General features: G+C 34.5%; 1 protein-coding gene across 1 annotated transcript in view; it reads left to right on the forward strand.

Moving 5' to 3' along the window:
- Positions 1-14,029, forward strand: part of BBOX1 (gamma-butyrobetaine hydroxylase 1) — a 1,172,734-nt gene that overhangs the window by 190,187 nt on the left and 968,518 nt on the right. The window contains exon 3 of the mRNA XM_044058954.1: positions 10,335-10,449. Within this exon, the coding sequence (XP_043914889.1) occupies positions 10,335-10,449 (115 nt within the window). The remainder of the gene's footprint in view (positions 1-10,334; positions 10,450-14,029) is intronic.

Consider the following 14,029-nt stretch of genomic DNA (forward strand, 5'->3'; position numbering starts at 1 on the left):
AGAATAAAAACCTTATGTATTAATGAATATGTAGTTTTAGAAAGGATTTTATATATCTCTGGTATAATACCATCATTACCCGGTGCTTTGTTTGATTTAAGCTTATTTATTTGTGTAATAACTTCTGTATATGAAATACTCTTGTCCAATAGTTTAATCTGTTGTTTATTAAGCTTTTTATTCATGTTTGTGGTTATAAACTCCTTTATTTTATCTTTAGGTTCCATGTTAATGTTGTTATGGTTAATCTTGTGAAAGTGATTTCTAAATTCATCCAGTATTTCTGGTATACTAGAAACATTCTTCTTTTTCCTTAGAGAAAAGATTTCTTTGATATGGTTTTGTTTATTCAATCTTTTTGTTTTATTTTTAAGTCTATGTAAGTATTTGGGGCTTATTGAATAAGACAAAAACTTGTATTCTCTAAAGTTATTTTAACTTTATGAGTTAAAATTTCTTTGTATTTCTCATTTAGTTTGTTTATTTCTTCAATAACTTTCTTGTCCATAATATTTTCTTTATTATTATGTTTATAAGAGTCTAGTTTACTTTGAATATCTAACAATTCCTTATCCCAAGATTTCCTTTTGTTATTATACCATCTGATACTTTGTCCATATAGATATGATTTTAAGGCATCCCAAACATAGACAATGGAGACTTCAGGAGTATTATTTATGTCTAGAAAATGTTGTACTTCTGAAAGTATATATTCTTTATAGTCTTTTAGCTGAGTTAAGTATGCTGGTATCCTTTTGATCTGAACATTATGAGTATTTTTTATCATGAATTCAAAAACAATTGAGTTATGATCAGATATAGGACATGAAATGATTTTGGAATTAATTAAATCTGTTACCATCTGGTTAGAAATAAAGACCCTATCTATTTTTGAATAAGTTTTGTATCTGTTAGAAAAAAAGGTGTATGGTAATGATTTTGACTCTATCTGATTATTAATATCATTCAAATGATAAGAATTAGCAAAATCATTTAAATGTTTTGCATTAGATGTAATTCTTCTTTTCTTTATAGTGGTAGTATCACTTTCATGTAGTATACAATTAAAATCACCAGCTAAAATAATATCCCTATAGAGAATGATATGATCTTATCAATATGATGTTTCACTGTATTAATACCAATTCCAGGTATCCAGTATACATTAATTAAAGTGTAAGTCTTCCCATTAATTTGTATTGTAACCATACAAAACATTCCTTTGTCATCCTGATAAGACTTAATGGTTTTAGGAATGGGCATACTTTTATTCCATAAAATAGCCACTCCTCTTTTTTCTGAGTGTGCTCTGAACTAACCAATACTGCATACTTATTAGTGGCTAGTTTATCAATATCTTTTTCAAGAGATGGGTTTCTTGCAGGAAGACTAGATTGGCCTTGTGTAGATTAATGTATCTTATTAGGCTTGCCCTGTTACACGGATTATTCAATCCATTAATGTTTAAAGAAATTCCTTTTAAAGATGTCATTTGGCATTTTTAAAACTCAAGAATCTTATGATCGAAATAACAAATAACAAGATAAATAATGTTACATCTCCTCTTTTAGGTGTACTTTTAAATATAGCTGTATTTATTAAATCTCTTATGGGATTTTGTATAGGATTCAATTTTGTTTGTAGTGACAATGAGTGTACAAAATATATTGTGGATGTCAAAACTATAAACATATAACAATGAACAAGTGAAAATAATGTAAGGATTAAACCTTGCATCCGCCTGGAGTTGAAAACTCCAACTTAGAGCAGTATTTACTACTCAAGTTAACCCCCTACCCTAAGCAGCAGTACCTCAGCTACCACCTTATCAATTTAATACTAGTTATATTTAACTGAGGTTAACAGTTTTCAATTCAATTATCTATCAAGACAAAACTACACATTTGGTAAAACAGCATCATATAAACTAAAATAAACTTTTTTTTTTTTTTTTTTTAAAAACTGTTCATACTATTATATAGATCTATGTAATATATAACACTTGAATTCTAATAGCATTCAAATAATCTTAATGTTAGAAATCAAGAGAAGAGAAAATTATGTTCTAACATTCATTTAAATCAAAAACTTTGGCTAATATGATTCAGACATTACATGCATTAAGATGCATCTATTTTCTGTCATGTGAATTCTATCAACAGCTTCCAAAAATCTTGAATTGTTTGTATATGAGCATTTACTTAAACTCATTATTGTCAATAGAGTAAAATATTGTATTCATAAAAATTATTATAAATCATATTGCATAGTTATGCAGATTCTCAGAAACACCTGCGTTATTACCTAAAAAAAAAAAAAAAAAAAAAAAGCCATCACACACATAAACACAGACACACACACATACATATACACACACACACACACACACACACACACACACACACACACACACACACACACACACACACACACACACACACACACATATACATATACACATACACATATATATACATAGATACACATACACACACACACACACACACACACACACACACACACACACACACACACACACATATATATATATATATATATCTGATCTCACTGAGTTGTGTGTTAGTAGAGCACTATCCTACTTGCTGTCCCTAGAATAAATCTGTCTGCTTTATACAAAATAATGCACAGCAAACACATATTAGTAACCAGATTTTACAATCATGCTAACCTACTGCTTTAAAATATATCACATGACATTTCTTCCAGAATAGAGTTATAAGATTATTTATGCTTGCCAATCAGATGAATTAAATGAGTTATAGTAAAGTATATGTTTGGGACACAAGTTTTTAACACAGATTATTATGCTACTGTTAAGTAGATTTTCAAAAACATTTAAATAAATGTTTCATTTTCTATGCCTTCTAAAATAAGATATTTACTTGCTACAAGAAACTACATCATCTAAACTCATCATAACTGACATATTTTATGAATAGAGTATTTTTCCTGAATCTGTGGTGTGTCAGTGTGATAACCTTGTCAATGTTTATACTAACTGCTTTCAGTTTCTCTGTGAAAATTCTGTGAGTGAAGCTTCTGAGGAAACTCATGGACACTATGCATGAGACAGCCCACATCTCAGATTGTCTCCCTTAACATTTTGGCGGGAAACTTATTAAAACTTGTGGCAAACATTCATTTTGTCAATAGAGTAAAATATTGTATTCATAGAAATTATTATAAATCATATTGGATAGTTATGCAGATTCTCAGAAAAAAAGCCATCACACTCACACACACACACACACACACACACATATATATATATATATATATATATATATGATCTCACTGAGTTGTGTGTTAGTAGAAAACTATCCTACTTGCTGTCCCTAGAATAAATCTGTCTGCTTTATACAAAATAATGCATAGCAAACACATATTGGTAACCAGATTTTACAATCATGCTAACCTACTGCTTTAAAATATATCACATGACATTTCTTCCAGAATAGAGTTATAAGATTATTTATGTTTGTCAATCAGATGAATTAAATGAGTTATAGTAAAGTATATGTTTGGAACACAAATTTTTAACACAGATTATTATGCTGCTGTTAAGTAGATTTTCAAAAACATTTAAATAAATGTTTCATTTTTATGCCTTCTAAAATAAGACATTTACTTACTACAAGAAACTACATCATTTAAACTCATTATAACTGACATATTTTATGAACAGAGTATTTTTCCTGAATCTGTGGTGTGTCAGTGTGATAACCTTGTCAATGTTTATACTAACTGCTTTCAGTTTCTCTGTGAGAATTCTGTGATTTGAAGATTCTGAGGTAACTCAAGGACATTGTGCATAAGACAGCCCACATCCCAGATTGTCTCTCTTAACATTTTGGTGGGAAACTTATTAAAAACTAGTGACAAACATTCATTTAGCAGTGTAAATGCATCTAAACATGACAGAACCTCCACAATGTATTCCACAGATCATCACAGCCTCTATGCAAGTGAAATTAAACTCAAAATTACCAACAAGCAATAAAACTCAGCATTCTTCTCCCAACTCAATTTTCATACAAATCCTATTATTCACTGTGCCCACACAGTCTAAAGCATTTCTATATATTAATAAAGAAAAGAAAAGAGAGTAGAAAATAAAAGGGAGTGAGGCAGAAATAAAAAATGTAAGAGAAAGCTGTAAGAAGTATATACAATGGAATGTTACTTACTGTTTATATTAATAGAGTTAAAAATAAAACATATTATTTACTCTTATTTAGTTCTGATTATTATTAGTTAAAGCATGACAGATTATTTACAAACAAGCATAAGCAGTATAATCAAGAAAGTATAATTAGAAATAGCATTTGAAGAACTTATAAACTTTTACAAGAAATAAATATGTTATTATTCTATTAATGATATTTTCATTACTGTTCTCTCCCTGCCCTCCCCCACCCTTTACCCACTACATAATCTAAATAGAATGTCATTGTTTAAACAAAGAAAATAATAAAAGAAGAAGGAAAAAAAAGGTAAAGATAAAAAAAATGTATCAAATTACTAACCTTACTTTTTTCAGAAAGAAAAACAAATCGAGTCACAGCCTGCCATTAAATCCTCAGGCATTTTGACTGGTTATGAAACAAAACATTTCTTTGCACATAGAGAATAACTTTGATTAAATCTTTTCCAAAATATTTGTGGCTTTCTGTAAATGTAGGAACTATATTCAAAAAGATTAATAATGAACTAAAATGATGAGAGAGAAAAAAACATATAACAAATCATTTGTTTTTTAGTCTCTTCTTCTTCTCTGAAGTCTTCCAGGAAGCTTCAGTTGCCAATCTCTTTAATGAAGAACTAGCCCATTCCATTTCTTCTATTTTATCCAAAATCCTTTTTTCTTTGACAAACAGTAAAGCAGAGTCTAAATCATCGAAGACCTTAGGACCATCAGGAAGGAAGATTTTAAGCTTGGCAGGAAACAGAAGGTATGTTTTAAACTGTGCTTTTTAAGCTCCCTTATTAGTGGCAGAAAAACTTTTCTTTTAGCAATTACCATGGAAGAATAGTCATTGTCAAAACGCACAGTTGTCTCATTAAACTTAACAGGAGCTTTAGCCCAAGCAGATTTAAGAACCATCTCTTTATCAAAAGATGATAGAAATCTACCTATAACTGATCTAGGATAGTTTTTGTTAGAGTTAGTATTAGCTATAGATCTATGTGCTCTTCGATACCAAAAGAGAATGCTTCTGGTAAATCTAAAGTTTTAGGGAGCCATGTTGTTAAAAAGAAGTAATATTGTTACCTTCAATATTTTCTGGCAGTCCAAAAATCCTAATGTTATTGCGCCTAGATCTATTTTCCAGGTCATCCAGCTTTGTTTGTAAATGTGTATTTTGTTTCAGCAGAAACTCAATGTTGATTTCCTGTTCTTGTATTTTATTTTCCATGTCATTCACAGCTTCTTCTATGCCTGTCATCTGGATCTTCTGTTGTTGCAGGTCCATATGTAACAAGTCTATTTGTTTTGTAGTTTTTCTATGAAAGTGTCTATTTTAGTATCCATTTTATCCATCTTAGCAGTAAGTTGCTGGACTATAATTATCAGAGACTGAAGTTCTTTCTTGATGCTGGAGTCTTGAGAATTTGTCTTACTGGAACTCATTTCAGACTGATAAACTGACAGGAAAATTTCCAAAGTAATTTCTGACAGGAATATTATTAAGATTTCCTTTCTTTTTTAGATATAGTTCAAGAACTATATAAAACAAACATATTTAGAAAGAAAATTACTTCAAGAATTAATTTTTTAAGTAATTAATTCCTGTCAATGTAATGAAATTGGTGGAGCTGAAGAAATCTGCTGCTATCCTGTGTTCATCCTTGGCCACGCCCCCAAACCAAGGAAATTTTGAGTGACAAGGAGTTATGGTCAGAAATACTCAGAGAAAATTTAACATGCTCCTTGGAAATGTTTTGTTCACTGTTAGGACTAAAACAATAGTATCAATACCCCATGTATGAATTAATTGAGCTAAGCTATGAAGCATAATAAAGTCAAGAAAATCTTGTTTTTATCTTAAGTTTGAAAAATAAGATGTCCAGTTGATCCCTGGTTAATCAAAATGCCTTATTAGAATCAGGTCATTTGGTTGTACAAAAAGATATAGGATATGAGTGAAATGCTAGTGCCTAGTATTGTCCATGGATAGCTGCCTATATGAGCAAATAAGTTTTATTATTTATAAAGCTAAATATCTTTGGATAACAAATACTATAGATTCCAAATATGAATTAATGGAAATTATGTTATACTTTATTTGATCAGATAACAGCACTAGGATTCCTCCTCCTTTCCTTGTTTGCCTCAGACACTCAGTTTTGTTATATCCAAAAAAAAAAAAAAAAAGATTGTCAGAATTCTGACAATGTCAACATTCTTATACTCTAGGATATAAGAAAGTTCAAGGTGTTTGCTTGTCAAGCACCAAGCATTACAGTAGAACAGTTTTAAATAATTATTAGACAGTTTATTAACAAAAATATGTTTCTGGTGTTTGAGGAAAATTCAAAAACTTCAATAAAGATGTTGATATTTTACTCTACACAGATTCAGAACTATACTCAATAAGGTGTAGCATGTCACTGGCAAACAGATAATTATCTTCAGGAAAGTTTTTCTAAAGCCTTAAAAGTTTAATATTGCAGACACTGCATAGTTGTGTTAACCAGCTCTTAAATAATATATCTTTAAAACAACAATAATTGTTCCATTTTGGTGCAGGGGTTATTTCTCCTAAGTCAACACTGACTTTTTTGTAATTCATGTATTTCTAATATTTCTAATGGTGTATTTTTCATGTAGCTTAAGGATGGTAATAACAAATAGTACCACAATAAACTAAGATAGTGTTATATTTTATGGGCCCAAAAATAAGTTGTTCCATCAGTTTAGGTAAGTCAGAAATGCTGAAAGAAGAAGGAGAATATAGCATAGAAGAAGAAGTAAGAACTGCAGTAAGGAAAATGAAGTCAGGGTGCTTATTGCAAATGTGAAGGGTCGGGCAACCCAGATGACTAGTGAATAAGCATTCCAGTGCCAATGTGCTAGAAAGATGGGTCACAATTGTGGGCAGTGCAGAGAAATAAATATCTTGTGTCACGGCATGAAAGGGCTGGATAGGGTGGTTCATAGAAAATTATGCACGATAGTAGAAAGATGAGCAGTCCAGATTCAGGGTGGTTCATAGAAAAGTATGCAGGATAGTAGAAAGATGAGCAGTTCAGATTCAGATTGAGGTGGACTGTTATGACTGACCTGATATTTGCAGTGAAACAGATAGTGGAGAAAAAGCTGTAAATGAGGAAATATTCCCATTTGCCATTCCTAACCTTGGAGAAAGCATATAAAAAGTTCTCAAGAAAGCTGATTTGGGCTGCCTTGTGATAATTTACTGTCCCAAAAACATTGTTAGAATTAGTGCATATAATCTTCAAGGACTCAAGTTATACAAGTGCAAGCATTGGACTGACAGAGGGGATTCCCAGTGGGAGTGGGAGTGTATCAAAGTTATTTTTGTGCCTACTCCTCTTCATACTAGTGAAAGACAGTATCAGCAAACAGATCAAAGGGGAAGATATCAACAAAGGTGTTATATGCAGGCAATGTGACACTATAAGCAGACTCTTAACAAGAATGTCAACGTATGATAAGGGACTTGATTGCCAAACCTGAATCATCATGGGATGAAGCTAAGAACAGACAAGACAGTGGTCATGGTAGAAAATGGGGAAATTGGAAGAGGTTGAAAATCAGATAAAAGGGAAGATAATGGGACAGTTTAATGGCTTCAGGTATCTGGGAGGCATAGTTAAGGAGGTAGGAAATCTGAATGAGGATGTTAAAACTAGCATCAGCGATCATGCAGCCAAATGACACAAAATGTCAGAGATAGTGCATGACAGAAAAGCGCCAAAGAAGTTTGAAACATAAGGTGTACAAACCAGTGGTGCAACCAGTGCTGTTGTATGAGACAGAAACCTGGGAAGTGAAGTCAGAACAGCTGATGAAGCTTATGGTAATGGAGATGAAGTGCTTGAGATGGGTAGTACAATATACATTTTAGAGTAGACAATGAATTGAGGACATCGTAGAGGAAACCAATGTGACCCCAGTTGCGGAGAGGGTCAAGAGGAATAGATTATGATGGTTTGATCAGATATGCAGGAAAACATAAGGTGACAGGAAGAATGCAAGAGGAGATGAGAACACCCAACCAAGAGATGGATGTATGGACTGCATGAGAGGAGACCTGCAACAGGTGGCCAAGACTGTTGAAGAAGGTAGGAAAGTAGCTCTGAATCAGGACCTGTGGTGGCAACTGACAATATATCCTGATCCCATATAAAAATGGTAAAAGGGGGTCAGTGATGATGATGATTGTGGTTTATTATAAGCACAGTAATATATAGTCAATTTACCTTCTACAGCTGCATAATATGACATTGATTTTCCCTTTAATTATGATCCATAATTGATTTAATTGACTTACCTATTATCCAAGCCTCATTCATCAGTGTTATTAGTATAACATGAACATAAATACAGTACAGTTTCAGAAGAAATTACTAGCCATATGGTTAAGGAGACTTTTGAAGAACGTAAATTAGTTTCTCAACTGCCTCAGTACACTGTCTGGTTAAGTAACTTGCTCAGCCAAATAATAGGCAAATGTAGGCCAAAGGAATGAAACCTTGGAACAAATGAAGTACAGCATTCACAGCTCATAGCCTCAATATTTTGCACTGTCAGAGTATGGCCACTAAGAAATTAATTTACCTGTTTAAATCAAGTATAAGAAATGTACATTTTGCTGATGATCGGTAATCATTGCCATTAACCAATCTCAATTTACATTGCTTTTTTTTTCACATCCCATGCTTTTCTAACATTGAGGAGTAATTACATAAGTACTGAACATTTTTTTCCAAAACCACAATCCCTACTAACCCTTTAAGCGTAAGCTATACCAGTGCAGAGATTTACTTTTCATGTGCATTGCCATTTCATAGTACATTGGTACTAGAAAATAATGAACATATTGCAATGTTTATTACCTAGAAGGGCTGCTGCCTGCAGCGTAGGAGACAGCTTTTTTGAGTGACTTAGTTTCTATGATATTGTTTTCAAATTTATTAGTTACGTTACACTGGAAATGGAAAGTAGCTGACAATCTAAAGATGAAAATATGTGTATGGAGAAGGCAAGTGAACAAAGAAAGAAAAAAAATCTTCCATATCTGGGAATCATGTGGAATGAATGTCATCTGAATACTTTGGGATGACAAGTTAAAGGAATACATTTGAACTGAAGATATTTCACCTTTCACTGTAGAAGAATACAGAACAAGGAAAGCTATCAGATATCATGGATGTACCTTTGCTACCCAATCAGGACTGCATGAAAACTTCATCAACACTTGGTATTACAGAGGACTGCACTTTTGGATGATGTACTGTACCCTATGAAACCAGCAGGCCTATAAAATTCATAAAATTAACAGAAGACTCCATTGGTGATGCTTGCTGTTCATAGTGAATTTGTCCATATGAAGAGCCCTGATGGTAACCAATGGAATATTCTAGTTGTTGTTGTTTGTCTTTCGGCTTTCCCCAGTAAGGGGTCGCCACAGCAGAATTCCGGTCTGCTAATGATTGGCAGTAGATTGTTACGAAACGCCGAGGTGCCAGTTTGACACCCAACCTTCAACAAAGGCACACCCATTTACACACGCATGTCTTTCGAACGCTACCCAACCGCGGGGAGGGCATACAGACTCCACACAGAAGGCACTCCCAAGCCCAGCCGAGAATCGAACAGGAGAACCTCTTGCTGTAAGGTAACAACACTACCGCCGTAGCATAAAATTTAAACCATACACTAGAATATACCAATGGAATATTCTAGTGTATGGTTTAAATTTTATGCTGTATGCTTCTATACTGCATTGGATACAAAAAAGGCTTCTGACTATGAGACAATGTTGCAAACCCCTCTTTTCATATGTGAATGGAGACACAGCAGTCATTTGAACATTGGACCCAAGTGCTTCTTAATACTATGGTTTTCATGGATGAAAGTATCTGAAATATGTTTTAACTCCATTACAATAAAATGACAATAAATAAAAAATAAAACAGCACATGCAACTTCTACGTACATCTTAGTGGCACTGTTTAAAACTGGTTACAAAAAAGTATTGACAGAATTTGTATTTGCTTAAAGTTTTCCACATAATTGTAATGAATAATAGAATAATTTTTAAACTTTTTTTTTTGCTTTTAAGGTTTACATTGTGTGGCCTGATGAACATACTAGTGAATTTGATCCTGAATGGTTAAAGGAGAGGTGCTTTTCTCAAAATGCTCGATCAGAAATGCAAAAGAAGATATGTGTGACGGGTAAGGTTCAATTCGTTTTGGTTTAACTTGTAATGAGTAAATATATTCATGCGATATGTGTATCTGTTATTCTCAGATGCACTTAATGTAAATTTACATCGGAGTAAGTATTTGATGTGAGTTTATTCATGTAATGTTTTATTATACTGCTAAACCTCAAGCTGATTTTCATTAGGAAGTATTTAGTGTTTGCGATTCATCCATTGTGAGAATATTTAGCAAAGTTATGAAAGTTATGAAAATGTATACAGCCAAACTAGAAAGTGTGTGTGTGTGTGTGTGTGTGTGTGTGTGTGTGTGTGTGTGTGTGTGTGTGTGTGTGTGTGTGTCATATCTGATGTTGCAAAGTGTCTTTTTTGTGGAACAGCACACTTGTGAATGCACCAGGACAGTTTAATAGCAGATTAGGAAATATTGCACTCATTTATCATTAAATCATGAATAAATGTCAGTACACAGCCAAATTCATGAGCCTAGAAAAATAATAAACGGCTGTCTGGCTTTAGAAACATTACTCTGCAGCTACATTTGAAAAAAAATTACATTTCACCTTCCAGAGTCATAAGGAAGGCAAAGGCACTGTCTAGTTAGTTCCCAGTCCTGAAAGAAACACCTAGTTAAATGTCATACAAGGAATCAGATCTCTGCATTATACTTAACTCTGTTTTTAGTTTCTGTGTTTACATTCTGTCAGGTCATATCTCTTAGTCAAAGTTCAGGAATTGTCTTCAACCCATATATACCTGGGGAACTTTTTTGAGAAGATCACCAAAGCAGTGGATGAAGGCAGAATGGTTCATACTACCTACCTTGACCTGGCTAAATCATTTGAAACAACACCCCTCTTGGGCATTGTTAATAAGCACAAGGAATTAGGTATAAACCTTAATGTAACCTGGTAGATAGCCAGCTGGCTCACAGACAGGACCCAGGAATTTAGAATTGTGGCGTCCACCTCTACAAAAAGGCGAGTCACAAGCCCAGTCCATCAGGGATCAGTCCCTGAACTGCTTCTTTTTGGAATTTACTTCTCTGAAGTCAAAGGTCAATGTCAGGGGCTGCTGGCTGATCAAATGTGTAGATGATTGCAAATTAGGAGCTGCCATTGAATCCCCCACCAACACTAATGTTCTCCAGGAAGGGCTGACAAAGACAAATAGCTTGTTTCAGAGCCAAATACCAATAAATGCATGATAATATCCTTCAGGAAGTCATCCACCCTGGTATCTATCTTATTGACAACACAACCCTTAAGAGTCGACCTAGTAGTCAGGGACTCAGGGACACACATAGACCGCAATCTAGACATTGACCATCACATGTCTACAGTAGTAAGGAAATCATTCTATATTGTGCATCTTATAAACAAAGGTATGCTATTTAGGTCCAAGGAGGTCATTGTTCCACTGTATTCAGCATTCATCAGACCAGTCATTTAGTGCAATGCCCCCCTTGGTATATACCTAACCAGGCACATCCAACAAATGGAATGTGCAAAGTGGTACTGCAATAAAAGAATACAGGGCATAAGTAACATGTCCTTTGTAGACCACCGCAAACACCCTGTTCTTCTATTAGGTCTCTTACATGCTGTTGAGGAGAGATCTGTGCCTGGCTTGCAAGGCATTGTTGGATCCCAACCTGATGGACCTCCTGCATATCCACAGAATTAATGGCACTAGAATTACCCATTCAAAAGACTTAAATCTTGCCTGTGATATAAATAGGACCTGCTGGAGACATTGGCATATATCCCAAAGACTACTCCTTCATTGAAACAGCCTCCCCTTCCATGAGAGTCCCAGTTCCCCCTCACCCAATTCAAATGTAACTTGGACAGCTGAATGGGCAACAAGAAATTCAGCCCTGGTTTGGCACCTATGTCTCTAATGTATAACCAGCCTATAAATGGTTCATTTCCCAGGCCCCTGCTTGTAAATATTTAATCTCCCAAGTCCCTGCTTATACTTTTCAAGGGTGCTAGAACTTGTCAGAGATTTGGAATGCATGGCTAGGCTTAAAAAATGCCCTAGTGGTCATTAGCCTAGTACACACCTATAAACTTATACTCAGACTGTATATGTTATAACAAGTTTTTAAATAATTACAACCCAATATTTCATACATGGGACTAGTGAATTCCAGTGGAAATCAATGATCAGCAAGTTTTACTTTGAGGAGTTGACCTTTATGAGCCCAGTCCTCTTTCAAGGACAAACTTAACCAGGTATGCAAAAGCCACTCAGATACCATCACTTACAGTCCCATCTGTTAGAGAAAGATAACAAATATGGCTTGCCCAAGATGCTATCTAAGGAATGACAAGACATTTAAGAGAGCAACAAATTAATATATAATAGGTCTTTTCAATTTGTATAAACAGGGAATTGACTTGTGAAGTTCATTTGGTCGACACAGAACTCACTGATTAGTTTCCCATTGGAAATCACTTCTGCTGTGGATTCTAAATGGATGCTCACACTGATTCCTGTTTCCTCTACATTACTGTATTTTCTCTAGTCATAGGTCTAAGAATGGAGGGAACAGGGAGGCTTGTTACCCTACAGAAAAGCTTGTTTCAAGTTTTTTTTTTCCATTGGGCTGAGTTCTAGTCATTTGAACTTGATAAATTGAGTTATCATTGAGTAGCAACTTGGAGATTTATATTGTTATAGTAGCCATAGCTGCTTACCAGCCTTACACCACTAAGCATTCAAGATGACAGGAAAAGGCAGACACACTTTCTTTCAGGGATTTTGTCAACTAGCTTTGTACACTGAATTAACACTATCTGTCTAGAGACTACTGCCTACAATACCTGCCTAAGAAAATGCTGCAGACTTTGCATCTGCTCACATTAAGCCTTTTGAGTATATATATTTTTAGTGTCCTTTTATCCCACTTGCCTGGCATCATCAACCCTCCCCATCTGACTGGCAACTATGTATGGGAGGCCAACATCAAAGTAGTCATAGAGGTTTTCTGTTTTAGCCCTAACCCCTTGTCTCCCATGGCTTCCTGATAGTTATGCCATATGGCACTGGAGGGCTGACATGCTCATTCTTACACATGTTTAGATCCCAATCACAGTAAATATTATTGCTTCTTGCGGCATTTACATCTAAAGACCTTAATGATGCCATGTGTGTCTGCACGCCTCTGCTCAGACAAAGGAGTGCAACAGACCAGTTTGCCTTTTCTACTCTAAGATGGGAATGATGGTACTGGTCATTCACACCCACCCTCTCTAACTGTCTCCTCCAACCACTGAGATGCTAATCAGTCCTGAATCCCTGAATCATGGAATCATTTAGCCTTATGCTCCATTAGAGTCAATACCACTGGAACACATAGTAAAGTACATTTAACTGGTAATTATATAGCAGCTTGCCATTTAGCTACATGATTCCTGTAACTCTGAGCTGATGTGTGAGAATGATATGAGATGTGAATGCATAACAGGTGCCTGCAATCACATTGTGAGTTGGGAAGTGGAGGGACTTGATCCTGTAATGGGAGGTGGTGGTTTTAGTTAAATCATTAAACCTCATTTCCAGGGAAATATAATTTATTATATGAT

This window comes from Protopterus annectens, chromosome 17.part0 (genome assembly GCF_019279795.1).
Source record: "Protopterus annectens isolate FY-2018-M chromosome 17.part0, PAN1.0, whole genome shotgun sequence".
NCBI classification, from domain to species: Eukaryota; Metazoa; Chordata; order Ceratodontiformes; family Protopteridae; genus Protopterus; species Protopterus annectens.